This window comes from Rhipicephalus microplus, chromosome 4 (assembly GCF_043290135.1).
Source record: "Rhipicephalus microplus isolate Deutch F79 chromosome 4, USDA_Rmic, whole genome shotgun sequence".
Taxonomy (NCBI): Eukaryota; Metazoa; Arthropoda; class Arachnida; order Ixodida; family Ixodidae; genus Rhipicephalus; species Rhipicephalus microplus.
In genome coordinates, this window is record NC_134703.1 from 22,658,201 (window position 1) to 22,676,621 (window position 18,421).

The 18,421-nt window shown below is 43.2% G+C and overlaps 1 protein-coding gene across 4 annotated transcripts in view; it reads right to left on the reverse strand.

The window, feature by feature from the left end:
- LOC119171723 (uncharacterized) overlaps window positions 1-18,421 on the reverse strand; it is a 57,073-nt gene that overhangs the window by 11,361 nt on the left and 27,291 nt on the right. For all 4 annotated transcript variants that reach the window (XM_037422538.2, XM_075892315.1, XM_075892317.1 and 1 more), the window contains exon 5: window positions 12,668-14,514. In XM_037422538.2, coding sequence (XP_037278435.2) covers window positions 12,668-14,514 — 1,847 coding nt within the window. The remainder of the gene's footprint in view (window positions 1-12,667; window positions 14,515-18,421) is intronic.

Below are 18,421 nucleotides of genomic sequence, written 5' to 3' on the forward strand. Positions count from 1 at the left end.
CTGCTTTGTAAATCCATTCCATGGCTACTTGAAAAAGAGTTGCAAGGCCCATTTAATGTATTGTGTTTCCACTGCTTTTGTCACTTAAAAGTGTCAGAACATTGAAAGGGGACAGCAGCTTTCGATCATTTCGGCTTATCAGTAGCAGGCTTGCTTCAGGAGGAGCCTTCTCATAAATTGTGTTAATCACCAAAGTAGCTTTGAAACTGCTGCAGAACTGCGCAACAAAAATATTTGGGCCCAGATCTAATTCTGCAGTAGAGATGCACCTTTTTATGTGCTATTCTGCTATGATTTGGCATCACATTTGCCTTGGAGTGTGCATTTCTCTCAGACACACCATAACCCTCTGTTTTCCCTGATTTCTTTGATAATTGCCCTCTTACAGACTGAAAAATAAATTTGAGTGCTGAGTACGTTAAAAACTTGAACACTGACCAGCACTGAATATAGGGACCTAAAGAGGAGTCTGAAGAGTGACAACGTTGGCTTAGCAAAATGTTGGCAAAATTTCTGATGTCACCTGCATTGACGGCAGCTACGCAATATTTGTGCAAAAGAAATCAATAAAGCGTAGCCTTCTTAAAAGGTCATGTATCAAATTATCACAGAAATGGGGCACTCTAATATGTTCTGCAGGGGCAAATCTGCAAACACGCTTAGCCTTGCTTTTCTTGCATATGCATGCATTGCATGTGATCACTGTAAAGTAGTTTGAAACAAGCACTCAGCAGTACAAACATACTCAAGGCCACGAGCTGCCACGCGAACAAGTGTTGCGGCTTCATGTGCATGCTTCTGCTGTATAGCAGAGTGCGATTTCTTTCATCCAGCTAGACAAACACAGCCAGGTAGCAAAACATGAATTTCTAACATAACGTGACTTTGCTACAGTTGACATTTGGCACTGCTGTTTCAAAATACTTGTAATCATTATACAGCGCGTACAATTCTTAGATTACTTAAAGGGCTCCACTAAAGGAGTTTATTGCCTCACAAATCAAATGCCAGAAAAAGTTTTAAAATCAAGTATGGTAAAGTTACACAGACATGTCACATGTTGCAATTGCTTGCTCTCTTCTCTCGTCCCAGCAAACACGCTAGCAGCTAAGCAAGGAGGGATGATATGGAGGACAGAAGTTATGTCATGCGTATGTCAAGATGACTTCAGGCACTCTTTGATTGATTGATATGTGGGGTTTAACGTCCCAAAACCACTATATGATTATGAGAGACGCCGTAGTGGAGGGCTCCGGAAATTTAGACCACCTGGGGTTCTTTAACGTGCACCCAAATCTGAGCACACGGGCCTACAACATTTCCGCCTCCATCGGAAATGCAGCCGCCGCAGCCGGGATCCGAACCCGCGCCCTGCGGGTCAGCAGCCGAGTACCTTAGCCACTAGACCACCGCGGCGGGGCTTCAGGCACTTTTTTCCTTGAAAGCACAGTTGAATTTCAGTGAGATCTCAAGCACACGCGTGTGGCGGCCTCCTGCTGTGGGCACAGTAACTAGGCAGCCTGCAATGCTCAAACTAGTGAATAGCCGCATGTGTTGGGTATATGACACAGTCATTCGAGTGCACTCAAAACTCAATATAACAAAACCAGATGTACTGAAATATCGGTTATAACAAAGCAAATTAAAAGTAGTCACGCAATAAATATAGTGTAAGGAATCAACCTTAACAATGAAGTTTTGGATTTAACAAACTTATTTTCGCGTAATATGCAACCTTGTTATGAGGTTTTGAGTGTTATAGAATAAGGAATCAACCTCAACAACGAGGTTTTAGATCTAACAAACTTATTTTCACGTAATATGCAACCTTGTTATGAGGTTTTGAGTGTTGGTAATTGATTGATATGTGGGGTTTAACGCCCCGAAACCACCATTTGATTATGAGGGAGGTCGTAGTGGAGGGCACCAAAAATTTCGACCACCTGGGGTTCTTTAACGTGCACCCAAATCTGAGCACACGGGCCTACAGCATTTTCGCCTCCATCGCAAATGCAGCCGCCGCAGCCGGGAGTCGATCCGACGACCACGGGATCCCATGGGGTCAACAGCCGAGTAACTTAGCCACTGGACCATCCCGGCAGGGCGGTTTTGAGTGGAAATGACATCATTAGTAGAGTGAAGAGCAAACGATTTTCAGCAGGCTCAGAGAATTAATTGTAAGTTCCAGGCTGTGTGCAGCGCTACAATGTTTGGCTCGCATGCTCTCACGAGCCTCAACTACCAATCAGCCGAGTTTTCTGGTCATGCTGAAAAAGTGGTTCAGAGCTCCTTAAAGATGGCGGGCGAGAACCAATGTGGTAATCCTTGTTACTCAACATTCCTAAACACTGAAAGAGTTAAAGAGATGTATAAAAATTGCAGAACTTCCAGTGCATAACAGAGCTAACTACAAATTTTGAAAGAAAATAAGGCCAAACAATTTTGTTGTCATACTCTTTCTTTAAAATAATTCAAGCAATTCCACTAAGCCACCAGCTGTTTTACTAGAGTAGTGAAAATTTTAGCTTATGCTATATATAAGGGCATTAATCTATATGTTGTGTAAACTTGAACAAGGCATTTTTGATGGACATCAAGATGTGTACATGTTTCTAGTTTTTGTGGATAAAATCCTGTTCAACAAGGTACCTTTGAAAACAGCTAGGGCATCAAGACATTACTGATGGCAGGAATTGGGAAACTTCGTTGAAGAATAAGCAGGGAGCTACTTTCTGCGTTTGAGGGGATCCAATGCTGAAGAGATACATATTGAGCCAGTGCAGATGTTACCGACACCACAAAACAGACCGCTGCTCGTGCCTCAACCAGATTTCCTGGGGTGAAATGTCACCTTTGCTTCTATGTCCAAGTGGTGTTCCGTTGTAGTGTACAAAACACTTATTTAATGTTGCACCAAAACTGAAGATAAATGTGCTTGCTGTGTTACCTTTCATTAACTAAAAAGTTCGTTAATGCCTCTATAAATGTGGTGACATGATGATGATCATGTGCTTTTTTTACACAACTGTGCATGCTAATGCATGCTACAGGGTAAGACACGTCATGCAAACACATTGTCCACCATGTCTTGAGCATGCATTGGGACAGAGGGAAAAAATACAAAATGCTGTGGTGACAATTTTATTTTAGCTTGGGACAACATGAGCAGCAAAAAAGCAGCAACTTCTAAATGTTCTCTTGCATGAATGACATGGTTTGTTTGATTCAGGCAGCAGGACATCATGAATACCCTGCATAACTTGCGTTTCTATAGCACTACTTTCAAACAAAGAGCTGCATGCTAACATTACTAGAAGAAAACCTGGTGCTGTAATCATTCAACCTGGACAGTTCAATCATGGTGAGAAATTTTTTATAAATAAAAATGAGTTTGCTGAGGAAGCACATTGATTGATTTATTTGTTCCTTGATTTTTAAGTCCACTATGCAATCGCCCCTAAATTTTTCAAAACAAAGCTATGAACTACATTTTTTTCGAATTGGTACACTTGCCATGCAATTACAGTAAGTAAATAAACCCAAGCACAAGCTTAATAATAACACTCTTCCAGACACACGAACTAGCCACTTGCAGGCTAGCCTTGCACACTAGCGCTTCATGGAGATACTAGCACCAGATTTCTATCTAGCAACTGCACTGTGAAACTACAAAACTAACAGATCTAAAATATAGTGCTCACAATAAGGCCGTGCAAGTGATAAATGGTGGTACTTTGGAAATGAAGGATGTTTAGCCGTTCACGAAGCCAACAACATGCATTTGTACAGCTATGGTAACTACAGCGTAGCAGAAAAAAATCTTTTTGCAAAAGACAAATGTTTATCAGACTTCCGATTTGTTTTGTTTAAAAGAATCTCAGACATTTACTGCACCACAAAGCATCACAATATAAATCGTAATAAAAATGCTACACTTGGAACTGTGTTCTGTGTAGTCCTAATCCCCTTGAGAACATTTTAGTCCAAGGTGTTTTAGTGGAGTGGCATATGTAGAGTGGGAAATGTAAGAGAGCCTATTCAGTTTAATATATACCATGACCCTTTTCTTTTATTTGTGTCAAGTTGGTGAGCCTAAGATTTCTGCGTGATCCCCTATGGTGTTTCAGCGTTGATGACGGGGTCATCACGGATATCAGAAAACATTATGCCATGTTACCCCTACTGAGAATGACTGGTTCAATATTATATTTGTGAGATCCTGCACTGTTCCCATGCACATCCAATGTTATTGTGACATTATCGGGGCCTTTTCGAAAATTTAGCTAAGTAAGATGCCAACTTACTACCCTTGATAATAAGTGCTTACTCAGCTAAGGGCTACACTTCAACCAACATACCTTACACCTCCATGTAACATAAAGCATTTGATAAAAATTGCCACTTCAGCTTTAATGACATAATGAAAGTAGCATGAGAGCATGAAGAATAACAATAAAAGGTGAGAATTATGTGTTCCCTTTTTGAAGTTCAAGATATATACTAACTATTAAAGTAAATGTCCATGACGATGTGATGATGCAGGAAAGCAAGCTTTGATGTGATAACCAAGCATACCAACAAGTAGAGTATACCTTGTAAACAAAAAAGCTTCATAGTAAAGCGACACTTCTATGAGTCTTGGGGCACTGCAACATATCACAGAGACATGCCTCAAAACTTGTGCGTGTGCTTGTGCTCACAGGTAGAGAGGAGTATTATTTACAACCTTCAGCCATTGAAATCAGCACCCTGTGTCTGTACAGAGATGACAGAGTCCTGAAGAATGTGCTCAGTGCATTGCCTTGTTTTTGCCTCACCTGAAGAGCGCGTGTTACTTTTACCAGTCTGCAAACATAAAAGATCAACCACTGCACTAAATGTGACCGATTTAATAAAGGGATTTCGGAGTCCATTAAAAATATGAAGCATTGGCACAACAGTCAAGCATAGCAATGTGCCAATAGTTTTGTTCCGAATGCCATTGCAGGCATTCTCAAGCAACTCTACATTAACTATGTGTGTTCAACTTCCACAAATGCCAGTTTGTGGTAGAACACTCTGCCCATACATACCAATACAAGTTTGATTTAATGCCAAGTTTAAGTGGTATAGCAGAGTGAACTGGCAAAATCTGCCAAATTAGTGGTGTAATCAATATGAGTACAAACTCCCAACATATAAATTGTTCATGCAACGTGACTCCTTCCTGAAAACAGCAATAAAAGCAAGAGCTAAGTAATAATGAGCTATTATTACAGCATTCTTGCAGTGCCGTGATCAGCTTAAAAGGGCCCTCGAACATTTTTTCAGCATGGTTAGAAAACGATGGCGATCAGAAGTCGAGGCTTCTGTGAACGCGCGAGCAAATTTTATAGCGCAACATTCAGCTGGGAATTCACAACTGATTCTCAAAAATCGGCTAGGACTCGTTCCACCTTCTCTCTACAAATGATGCCATACACCCAATGTCACAGCCGTTGGCTGATTTGAGCATGACTAGCTAGCTGCAAAGTTACCGATGCTGCCGTGAGAGGCCACCACGTGCCTGTAGTCACACTGAGAGTGAATCGCACGTTCGAAAAAAAGAGAAAAGTGCTCAAAATCATGACGCTCACGAAGCATAGCTTCCTTCTCCTGTGATTTAGCATCCAGCGTGCTCATCAGGGGGCAAGAAAAGAGGGAAAACAATTACTTTGCGAGAAATCTTTAACTGCACTCGTACTTGACGAATTATAAAACTTTTTGCAACGATCGCTCTCCGAGGAAATAAGCTCCTTTAGCGAAGCTATTCAATAGTTTCTTGGAAAAATGTTGCAGGGCCCCTTCCAAGGTTTTTCATCAAGGGGTTTTTGAAATGTACAACAAAGAGTCAACTATGACATCAGCGATGAACTCTAAGAAGTATACATTAATGAAACTCAGATGAGTCATCGGTAATTTAATGCCAACACGAGTGACATTAAGTTATATAATGAGAAGTTTAGGTCGAACACTCAACTATTTAGAATACTGCGAAAATGGAGGTGAAATCAACTCTTTCTCAGAACTTTACTATTTCCTCATACTGCAAAGTTGTGAAGTGCTTCTATTCCGCACAAATATCCTTATTTTAATTATTCAGTATGCAACACGGGACACATTCCCCCTGCTTTGCGAAAGCTGTGCATGTATCACACTGAGAGTACGATCACTATGAACTGTATGATCGCTAGGCATAAACAAAAAACTAGGTAGACAACTGTGCTTCCTGTATGTGCACCAAGCTTTCTGAGAAAAAAAAAAAAAAAAAAAAAACTTCGTACGTAAATGAGAGCAAGAATCAGATGCGACACCGCCGAAATTGACTTTGAAATATACCTCGAAAGGGGTATCTCATAAGTAAAAAATTTTGACGTCTCTTTGCTAGTTTGTGTAGAAATGCACAAAACTAGCACGTGTTAACAAGTATAGATATTGTTGTGGGACATTGTCTCATGATTGAGAGGACAAGAACACTATAAAAAGCATGAAACTCCTTCCTGACTACTGTGAACAAAACTTTTAGGGCCAGAGTAGTTATGCTTGTCACCATGCTATGAAGCAGCTGGCTGTGATCGAAACGCCCCCTGCTGGTAATAAAAGTAACTGGACCAGCTGAAAATTTTTATTTTAAAGCGTAACTTCCTTGCATTTCTGCAATATTCACATCTTTTTCCAGACTCTATTTCCAGGATGAATAAATGTTTCTTTTGTTACTTGTGATGAACAGTGTATATGTGGATAACACTACAAGGCTGCAATGCTGTACCATTCCTTTTTAATCCCAAAAAATATGCACATGAGCAGCATTCTTCAAGATGCTTATTTGGAATAATCAAAAACAATAATTTCGAGCAATGGCTGCTAAAAATGAAGCATGGGCGGAAATGACTGCACTACTGTGCAGCCGAAATTTCAATCTAAGGAACCAAAAAGCAAGAGAACGTCAAGGGGCCCAAGGGTGATGCATGCTTAAAACATGGGGGACAAATGCTTTACACAGTGCACAAGAGCCACGCACATCACTTGCAAATTTGTGCCAGGTTTCTGAACTTGGGTTTCTTAAGGAAAGTAAACAAGTTTGGAAATTGGGCAGAGCATTACCTAGCAGGCATTCATCTGATATTGTAATAAGCCTCTTTCATTAGTAAAGAAAAAAATAAAACAGAGATATGACTGGTAGGCAACATACAACACTAATAATAACAAACACAGATTCATAAGGGTATTAAAATATACATGATCAAAAACGTGCCATAGGTGCATAATTATTACTGTATATATATTAATGTACACATACATGCCAGTGCTTAATTAAACTGAAAAATAAATGGCCTTGAGCTTCACAAAAAGACACTGCATAATAAAACAATGACCAAACCTTTAGAAAAAACTTCTTGCAGAGTAAGTTGGTACAGGTTCATATTTTCTTCAAGGCACAAAAAAAAAAACATGAGACAGGACAGGGGGAAAATGATGAGAAAGGACACGGGTCTTTCCTTCAGATTGTGAAATCTTGCGCCTTCAACCAAATATGAAGAAGACGTTTACTCGTTGAAGTGAATTCAACGCAAACATACCACAACATATTGCTACAGTTGATTCCATTGAATCCTCAACCTGGGGGCTTTCGGAGGTATTCTTTCGCAAGTTTTCATGCTACCTTACTGCACCCGAAATATTGATACTCTTTCTTTAAACTGCTCATGTATACACATACTGACACGCTATGGGCAAGCTGTTCATAAAACTGCTATTGTAACAGCCTATTAAAGGTCCCCTCACCAGGCAACAATGATTATTTTGATAGATCTAGGGTGCTGTGTATAGAGGACATGCTCAAGCTAACACTAACTCTCTGTAGTTATCGCCGGCAAGTGGAATTCCTTCTCTGAAATCTACCATTGTGTATATGAGAGACTGCATCAAGTTCCCGTCACAAATGACAGGAACTTGATGCCCCTCATACACAATGGGGGCATCACAAAGGGAACAAATGGGCCCCTCAATTTTTCTTTTTCATGACCATTACAGTACCATCATGGGAAAAGCACAGTGCATTTCCAGTGATGGTACATGATGGTACCGTACATTCTGCATTAGATAACTGACCAATGTCGTACGCTGCAACTGGCACTACAGCAAGAAACGAGTCTTAAAAAGTATGAGCACGTGCAGACTTGGCTTTCTGGCTGACCATGTAGCTCTCTCACTTAAGAAGACTGTATGCGTACAAATTGGATAGCTAAACACTAAGCAAGCACAGACTGTCACTGTGTGATAGAACAAAAACTCCCGTCTGATGTGCTTGGTGATGCTTGGTGAGGAGCCCTTCATCTACCCTCCCTGCATCCTTTCCTCTTTTTCTGTTATACTTCATTATGCACAAAAAGTGAAGAATGTTAATTAAATGAAGATAAGCTAGGCTGAACACTGGATGGCCTGCAAGGATTTCTACAATGAAACTCTGCACTGATAAAACATCAAAGCCTACTGCTCACTGTTGTAAAATCACTTAGTTCCAAAGCCCTTTTTCTGTTCGAAGAAAACAAGTGACGTGACATAAAACTGCCAGAAACATTCAGTCAGCCAGCAAAGAGCAATTTATGACGCACTGTGTATGCAATAACTTTGGCCCAGCTCGAAAATTCTTCCTGAGGCCGTTCTTGCTGCTACGTGAATGTGGCAGTAAGAAATTACTACAATCCAGTCGAAAAAGATTAAAAGAGAAATCACACGAGTGGCTAACATCGTGTACTACCATGCAATGCTGCCATGTCGTTTCGAATGTGATGATAGAGTAAATAACTAGCTCTTACTATTTCTTCACAACACAAACACACTTGGCCTGTTTTGAGCAATCTTGACTAAATCAAAAGGAAATAATAATCATAATGTAAAATGCATACATATACTCTCTTGATTAACATATGTGTTTGTGTATGTGAACTGTACAAGCAATTTTCAGTACTGTGAACACAGGGTAAGGACAGTACCTTGTATAATAACTAACACAAAGGAAACAAAAGCATTCCAACGCCGATTTTTCTGGTGAATATGTACCAGTAAAAGAAGTAAATAAATGAACAGTGTGCAGTGATGTAATTAAATACACCACAAAACCCACCCTAGCCATAAATACTTTTTTCCTTTAGCTTGCTAGCATAAAATCTATCGCCTTCTTTAAACAGCATAACTGGCCTAGTTTGAAGTAGCAGGCATTGCTTTTCGTAACTGAAGATCAAACAAGCTCACCGGTGAATTAAAGGCACCTGTTTGCAGCAGAGAGGTATCATATGGACAAAGAAAAGTTAATTTTAAAACACGAACTTTCTTGCAGTAAAAGTTGATGCGAGTTTAAGTTAGGTTAGGCCAAAGAGCATATGGATGGATGGATGAAAAACTTTATTGGGGTCCTGATGGATACCGCCCTCGTTTTATAGGGGTGGGATCGCGGGCCGCTCCCACATTGGGACGCGGTGGCCTAGCCTAACCGCCGCATTGTGGGCCTTCTGAACAGTCTTGAGTTGTATCAGAACCGAACTCATTGTCTTATTTATAATCACAGTAAATAAAGTCGCATGAAGGCATACTAAGAAAAAAACGTATGCTAATTCCGTGTTTGACACATGCAAGAGTTATAGCAAATGAAGTAAGCAGCTTGTAAAGCAGTGGTCACAATTGAGAGATGGTCTTATTTGGTGCACCATGACAACAGCAACAACATGCATGAAAAGCACCAAATGATGCGGAGCATTGTTTCTGTTGAAGGGGGTTAGGCATATGCTAAGTCTTTCATGCCAGCTTAAAGGAGTCCTGAAACACTTCAACTGCTTGGTTGAAAAACACATTTTAACATTGCCATGAGCAGCTCACTCAAATTTCGTTGCCATGCATAACAGTGTTTACAAGTAGAGTGCAATGTTGCCATTTTCTCAAGTGCCCTCTCTTCACACAGATGCCTGCCCTTGCATTCTTTGAAGCTACTAGCGAAAACTCCATTTTGTCACCTGGCAAATGCCAAAATAATAAATCAAGAGTGGTGCTTGCATAAGATGTGCTTCTTGCCACTGGGTGCTGCCACACGCTAACGCTGCGTTCTATAGTGTGCTAAAATTACACAGTAGTTTAGCGTGCACCGGAACTGCACCCCGAGTCGGTGAATGCCGCACCGCGAGTCGGTGAATGCAAATGATGATGAATGCTCATGCAGTGATGTTCCGTACTAAGCCGAAGAATTTCTATTTAGAGACATGAAAATTCCCTATTTCGGAGATTTCTCCCTGCAAACGTTGACGAAATTCACAGCATATTTCCCTGCACAACAGTAGTAATTTCTGCCCCGATCCACGCACACACATACGATAATTACACATGATGCATGTACTGGCAGCTTTTGAAACCATGAATTGCCCCTCCACTGCCGCTCACAGAAAAAAAAGAATGACTTAATTATTTAATTATTATTAATTCATATACTGTTGGTACACCGCACATTGTGGTCTTCAAGTCTAACACCAAGAGTGAACTAATAATCGCTCCACGTAAATATCAGAAACAAATCTCAAAGGCTATGTTTGCGTGGTCCATGTGTCAAAACCGATTACAGCAGATGGAGGTGCACACTGACTGCTAATTATCGGTCGTCATAGGGGAATTTGACCATTCCTGAAATTCCCTGTTATATCACAAAGATTCCCTTTTTCTCTTTAGCTCAAAATGGCAGGCGAAAATTCTCTGAAAAAGGGAAAATTCCCTGCACGGAACATCACTGTGCTCCTGCAGTATGCTCATGCCCCGTTTTTATAACCTGTTTATATAGCTCGCAGCACATTTATCAGGATGATGAGAGAGAGAAAGATCGCTCAAAGCGTGCGGGGACAAATCCCTGCAACTACTTTCGTTATTGGCAGCTTTTTTACAGCAATGAACTTCGACACTGAGATCATTCGATGATCACTTAGAGAAGTGAATCAGGACCCCTTTATGGAGATGTGGCAAAAAACAAAAAAACTCTCGCAAGGTAAAAGATCTTTGCCAGTGGCTGTTGACATGCAGGATTCAGCACATGGTGGCTTTTCTTAAATTGCTATAGCAAACATGCAGGCTCCCCAAAGACACAGCATCCCTACTGAACGGCTAACAAATGCTGTGCGTAGCCATCATAGCTTTTCTGTAGAACGTCCAGTGAAATATGTCACAGCATGCATTGGTATTTTTCCTTGTAGACTTCAATAAAAATTGCTAATCCATGTAATTATCCATGTATTAAGAAACAAGTTCTACCTTAAAATTATAGCAGCAAACACTTGAATTGATAAAATTAAATCTATGTACAATCCATATTTGAAGCTGCCAGCGTTTACAAATGCCCTACTTTCACGCTTAAATTGCCGACAACTAAAATTATGCCACTGATACAAATGTTCAAAACAAGATGCGGTAGATTAAAAAAATAACAAGAACACTTGCTGAGCCTATAAAAAAAGGCGTGGCTTGCAGCTTCTATTTATGCAGCCATATTTGTGTTTCTGCTGCACTCAGTACTATTCAGTGCTCAGTATGTTATTGCTATGCTTCATTTTGTATAAATATATATTATATTTATTGCATCACATCTGAACATGCAAACTATGCAAACCGCAAGACTACCTCTGAGAGTGGCCTGAAGTTCCCAAGTCATATTTCATGGGTAAAAAGCACAATCAATAATGAGAAAATGGCCATGAACGAATGTCTAAAAGTAAATATATATTGATGTAGTATTTCTTCATATAGCCCAAGAGGGGAAGATTTTAGCAGAAGCTATGCAACACTTTTTGTATGTTTTTCTCACACAATGCTAGAGTCAGTCAACCTAGAATAAATAAATGAATTAATAAATAAAATCAATTAAAGGAATGCCAGGCAACTCTCAGAGCCTGAGCTATATGTTGTACCTGTCGAAAAGTCATGGGACTGAAGATTATTTCGAACGAAGTCTGTAGTCATGCTTGATAAGTGCCGCAAATCACTTGACCACAGAATGATGACAGCTTACGTTGCCACACTACAAACCTATGTGAGCTCTTACAATGGCTGCAATGGTGCTCATTGCTTTCCTTAAAAAAAGAAAAAAAAGTTGACAGCTAGGGCACTGGATATCTATGATTACCTTTATGTGGTGAGGTGCAGCCGTGCACAACTTGGCGCTCATGCACACGTGTGCTTCTTTCATTCCACTTTGATAAGCACTAAGTGCTATCAGGACTCTGGCGCTACTTCTACAAGATCAGCCTTTATAACAGAATACAGCTATAACAGATACCAGTGGCTTATTCAACAACAATGAAAACATGCCAAGCATTCTGCTTGAAAATCTAAAGTAGGAAATTGTGCAGAAGGAAGAACCCTAACGAAAGCACACGAAAATACTGGCAAAGGATATGAGTGTCCATACAAGCTCTCAAAGGTGTGCTCTCATCCCATCCACACACACACGTGCACACCCGCACGCTCGCACACTCACATTACAAGCACTCAAAATCCAATTTCCCGGCACCACCACAACCAGAAAAAAAGTCAGCTCGTGCGGTTAGCAGCAGCAGCAGCAACCACTCCCCGCTCTCCTTCCTCAGCAAGCAGGTCCCCAGAGGGCCATGGCACTCACCCCATTGGCCAGGCCTAGACGACAGGAGGCACTGTCGCACACAGACTCAGTCACTGGAGCCGGTCCACAGGACATGCATGGAGCACCGGCCAGAGCAGCAGCACCACTGTGATGTACTGGGCCGGTCTGCACCATGCCACCAACTGCATCTGTGGTGTAGAAGGACTGCTGCTGCGGTGGCTGTGGGGTGGCTGCCAGGGCGTGTACGGTGCCGGGTGCGAAACTGGCTGTCATTAACGTCCGAGGTGCAGCCACTGTAGTTTCACGTGACCGCACCTGTCCCGCCGAATCGACATATGTGGACGGCTGCAGGGTGGCATGACCCAGCAGGGACGAACCGGGGGATGTGTCTGAACCCACTGGCGAGCCAAGAACCGGGATTGGCGAAGGTGAGAGGAACGTACTACCGGGACTGAAGAGCCCAGCGGGAGCACCGAATGTGGGTAAGGTGTCAAGCCGCAAAGTTGGAAGCTGCGGGAAGAGCAGTGCGTTCTGCACCTGGTTCAGGGGTAGCGGGTTGATGAGCTGCACCACTGTGGGCATCATCTGTGCCACGGATGTTGTCACTGTCGACACACTGGGAACAGAAAGGGGAGGGTTTGAAGGTGGAAGCACGATGCTGGAGCTTGGGTTGCCACTCAGCAGAACCTGAGGAGCTGACAGCGAGGATGTGCACAGGGTTGTGGAAGTCACCGGGCATTCTGTGCAACTGCGAGGCACTTCAGTAAACCTCTGCTGCTGAGGTGAAAAGTGACTGGGAGTAGGATGTGTTTGGCCCAAAATCCCTTGGCCCAGCTGAGAGATGAAAGGCCCGCTGGAGACTATAGTTGGCGACGATTCCACGATCATGGGTTGTGCAGAGAGGCCACCGGCACCGGGAGGGAGAACTACACTGCTCATGTGCTGAAGCATTTGGCTGCCCTTAGCAGCTTCATTTGGAGAGTAGCTGGCAACTTTCTGGCTGTAGACCTGCTGCACCATGATGGTGCTCCTTCCCTGATTCATCATGCCACCACTGGGTGCACTCGTGAAGATGAAAGGCGCACTTGTCATGGCAGTGCTGCACTGAGAAGGAATGGACAGGGCTCCATTAAGGACCGACAGCCCCCCCACCTGTGGCACCTGCATGGAGATTTCTTTCGATGCAGTCCTACAGGTGGTGAGCTGGCCAGTACTATCCACGTGCACAGTGTTACACTGGCCAATCCTGGGCCCCGCCATAGCATTTGGCGTGGAAGCAGGGGAAGAAGCATCATGCGTGGAACAGTTTGGTTGACGAACCCCGCGACAAGCGTTCGCTGTAGAGTGGCCAGCAGCTGCCACCATCTGGCCAACGTCTACATTTGGACACACTGCACGGCTGGATATGATGGCGCTCAGCTTCGGCATTCTCGTACGGGGCAATTTCTTCTGTCCCCTCGAACGACCCGAAGAGGAGGGGGTAGCAGTGGACTTGGTCGGGCAGCAGGAGTAGTTTGCACACTGGTAGTTTGTACCGGTACTTGTTTGCAGTGGCAAAGGAGCAGGTGAACAGATGGCCTGGGCCACTACTGGCCTCATCCCACTAGACACTGGAGGGAAGCTGTTGTTTCCCTGTACATTTGTATTGCTGCACTGGATGGTCACAGTGTCCTGAGGAGGCTGGTAGTATCCAGTAGCCTGCCAGGGCACAGAACCAGTGATGGAGTTAGTGTAATGCACCGGGGCATTCGTGTTTGTAGAGGTGCAACTGCTGACAGCCTGCTTCCGCAGAGCATTCTGGTCGCGTTGTGCCAACAACTGAGACACCAGGATACCGTCAAAAGGGCCACGTTGTTTCGCGCGAGAGCTCCGCTTGCGGACAGGTTCTGTGAAAGGCAGACGCACAGATTTAATAAAGAAAAAATGCCGTCAGGCCAACAAGCTACTTCAGGCTACCTCTCAATTGGTTACCACACCCATAGGCTTTTTTTATGCAGTTAAATTTGAACTCCTGCCTCATGCCAATTCACTTTCTAAGTGCGAGACAAAAGTTACTCTATTGTTTATATTGTAGTAGGTTCAATACAGTCACTTATTGGCCCATTTGCTGCCATTCACAGCGTGTGCGAGTGGGCCATACATTATTCATGTCTTTATATCGAAAGTGCGTACACATGCCTTATGCTCAGTTTTTTTTTTTTTTTATGCCGCCTAGTAAGCGCACTTACTGGAAATACAGCAAGCACTCCTTAGTTTTAGTTTCAAGGGAACGGAAAAAAGGTCTGAATATACCGAATCCCAAATTATTGAAAGTTTCAAGAAAACAATAAACAGACCTCTGTTACTTGGAACCACTGCTTCTCGTATTATTGGTTTCATCCTTCTATTCCAAAGCCCCGCTGATCTTTCAGTAAATGGAGCTACTATGAAATAGACCATGTCTTCCTGGTACCTTTAATTTCTGTTAACAAGTACGTGCTGTATTTCCGCACCTAATTTTTAGTTAGTTTGAATTAATAAGAAATCGGTGTCAGTGAGATGTAAGCCAATGAGCTATAGCATCTGTGTTAAATACCTTTCAAGTAAGTGCACAGCTTGAACAGTTGCGGTATTTACAAAAATCCATGACACATGAGAAAATATACAATTATTTTTTTGTATTACAGCATGTAGTCTTTAAAACATCATGCATTTGCTGTTTTTTAAGATAAGAATTTTTTCTAAACTGAGAGTAACAAAGCAAACGTGCATATCTTAACACAGCAGGCCTTTGGAAATCCAAATTTAAGAGGACTTCAAGATTTCATCCCAGTTAGTTTCATCCGAGCTACAACGGTACTGGTGGAACGTGGAAAAAATTTCGTTGCAGTGAAATCAAATAAAATATAGCGAACTTTAGCTTGCAAAACAAAGAAACTTTCATTTCCGAAATTCAAAAAGAGTCGGCTGCTTCCTTTTTGTCCAGCAGTGGCTAGGCGCAATTCTCACACATGCATCGACACTAGGTTCAAAAGCACCCAGAAACAACAGCTTTCATGAACGAACCTAACAGTTGCTCTAACACGCTAACACCAGCAGCTGTCCGCCAGGTGTATCATGTGAAGCAATGGCTTCTGCCTTATTCTATGCTATTCTTATCATCCAATAGTGGGGGCTGGCTTATCTTGTTGATTATGCATAGGAACAGTTGCTCTGACCCGTCTCTCCACTGGCCCAGCGTGAAAATAACCAAGAGAACTAGCACTGAAAAAGGCATCATTTCGGAATTGCGCCCAGTAGCAGCGTGTAAGAATCCAAAGTTTTAGCTTCAAATTGTCAGTTGCTCAGGAGCAAGTCAGTGTCAAAAGCAGGGCAGCCTGACTGGCATCGCTATCAAGCAATGGCAGCCTCCATGCTTAGTAAACAACGGCTGTTTCTGGTGGTGCAAACGTGCGTTTTTAGCCTTTGTAAGCGTATTTTTATGTTTTGAAAATGCATCAACATCAAAGTGTTCAGACTGTGTTTACTGCATGGCAATAAATATATGAACCTTGAATTGAATTGTAAACTTCATTGAGGTGGAACAGCAGAAGAAGTGTTCGTTGTGGCGAGAATATTTATGCATTGACTTCTACGTAATGATGACAGGAAACGAAGAATTTTTTGTTGTAGCAAAAATTTGATTGTAGCGGCATTTGTTATAGCGGGGTTCAACTGTATGAGAAGCTCACACGAACATGACTGAAGGCAACATGCCAATATGCCTGAAAATGAAATTTTTCATGTACATAACTGCAAGCCTGCCGACCTTGAAATATGGGAGACCCACAAAAAGTAGAGAGAAAAAGGATGTGACACACCTTACATGCTACCATATAAACCGGACTATAGGTCGAGTGGGAATATAGGTCGACCCCTCAAGTCCAAGTTGCCGAAAAAGAAAAGAAAAGGTAAACAACCCAAAACTGCCGAACCACATTTATTTGCGAATTGGGCGCACCGCACCCCGATTGTCGGAGCTCCCCTCAACCACCATCGCAACTGTTCCAATTCGTCCGACGAAGCACCAGTGTCTTCTGAAGACGAGAGTTTGTCGCTGGCCGCCTCCCACAGTGGGTCGTCTTCAGTGCCATCCAGCGAGTTGCTGATGCAACATTTCTTGAAAGCATTTTCCACCATGGAATCCGGCAAGGAGCACCAGGCGGAAAGCACCCAGCCACAAACAGTCGCAAGCGGAGGCCTCTGTAGGCGGCCCGTCGGTGTCTTGGGGTTGTCGCCGGACATCCACTCTTGGTATTCCAGCCGCACTCGGTCCTTGAATGGCTTGTTGAGCACAATGTCGAGCGGCTGGAGGGTGGACGTCATACCACCTGGTATCACGGCGAGGTCCGCTTTCCCGTCGCTGAGTGCGCGTTTCTCTGCGTCGGTTAAGTGGCCACGAAATGCATCCAACACCAGCATGCTGCGAAGATGCAGCAGTGCACCTGGCCGACAGTTTCACACCACTCATATCCATTCGAGCATCATGGCCTCGTTCATGTATCCCTTTTTGACGCGAGCGACAACACCGGGCGGGAATACTTCTTTCGGCATTGTCTTGCGTTTGGAAATGACGAAGGGTGGAAGCTTTCTACCATCTGCCGTGCATGCCAGCATGACGGTGAAGTGCGAGTGCTCGTTGCCAGTAGACAACAGCTTCACATCCTTGGCGCTGCGCTGCGTGATCGACGAAGGCATGTCAAACCACACGGGGGTCTCATCGGCATTGCCAATCTGCCCCATCATGTAGTCTTTCTGCTCTCGAAGCCGATTCACGAAGCGCTGAAAGTTTATGAGCTTGTCCTCGAACTCCTCCGGCAACTTTTGACAGATGGATGTGCGCCGCGGGAGAGAAAATCCTTTGCGTCGCATAAATCCACCCACCCAGTTCGGTGCACGAAACTCTCCTCTCGTAAGCCCAGCTTCTCCAGCGAGTTGCACGGCTTTCTTGCAAATGGTATCGACGGTCACTGGCAGTGAGCGCGCACGAACTTCCCGCACAAAGTCCGCTAGCTTATCCTTCAACTGCGGATGAATGGCACTTCGTCCACTAAACGACATTTTTCGAGGATTGCACATCTGCAGTTTCCCTTTCTGCGCCCTCCAATAGTGCACGCTTTTTTCCGATACACCAAAGCGGCGCTGAGCAGCCATATTCCCATTCGTTTCTGCGAACTCAACAACATCTACTTTAAACGCAGCTGAGTACTGCCTCCTCGCACCGCTAGACATATTCAGTGAACAAAAAAAAAGGCCACAAAAAATGCAGGGCAATGTCAAGCAGAGCGAAAACTCAGAACAGATCGGAAGCACATCACGAACACAAAGAAAACAGACGGAGAAAAAAAGAATGCACAAAAAAAATATGCTGAAATACCATATTTACTCGAATCTAGGCCGACGCCGATTTTAAGCCTGCCCCCAAAAGTGTGAAGCCTAGAGAGGAAAGAAAAATCGAATGTATGCCGAACGAAACAGCAAAGATGGGCTTCTAAAAGAGAAAACAATCATTGAACTTGGAGATAAAACAAAGCAGTTGGTTCATGATGCAAATAATACAGCCACTGGTCCTGTTGTGTGTGTTTCTGCGTCGTTTTTTCACACTGTTTGTAGTTATTTGCGTCATAAAGAGGCCACGCTTGCCGATGGCGCACTCATTCCGAGTCGTCGTTGCTGTCGTGTTGACTTCTTTGTAGCTGTCTTTAAACATTGCACAATCCTTGGTGTCATCAAGCGCATTGGATATGCTACACTTCTTAAAAATCTATAAAAAGC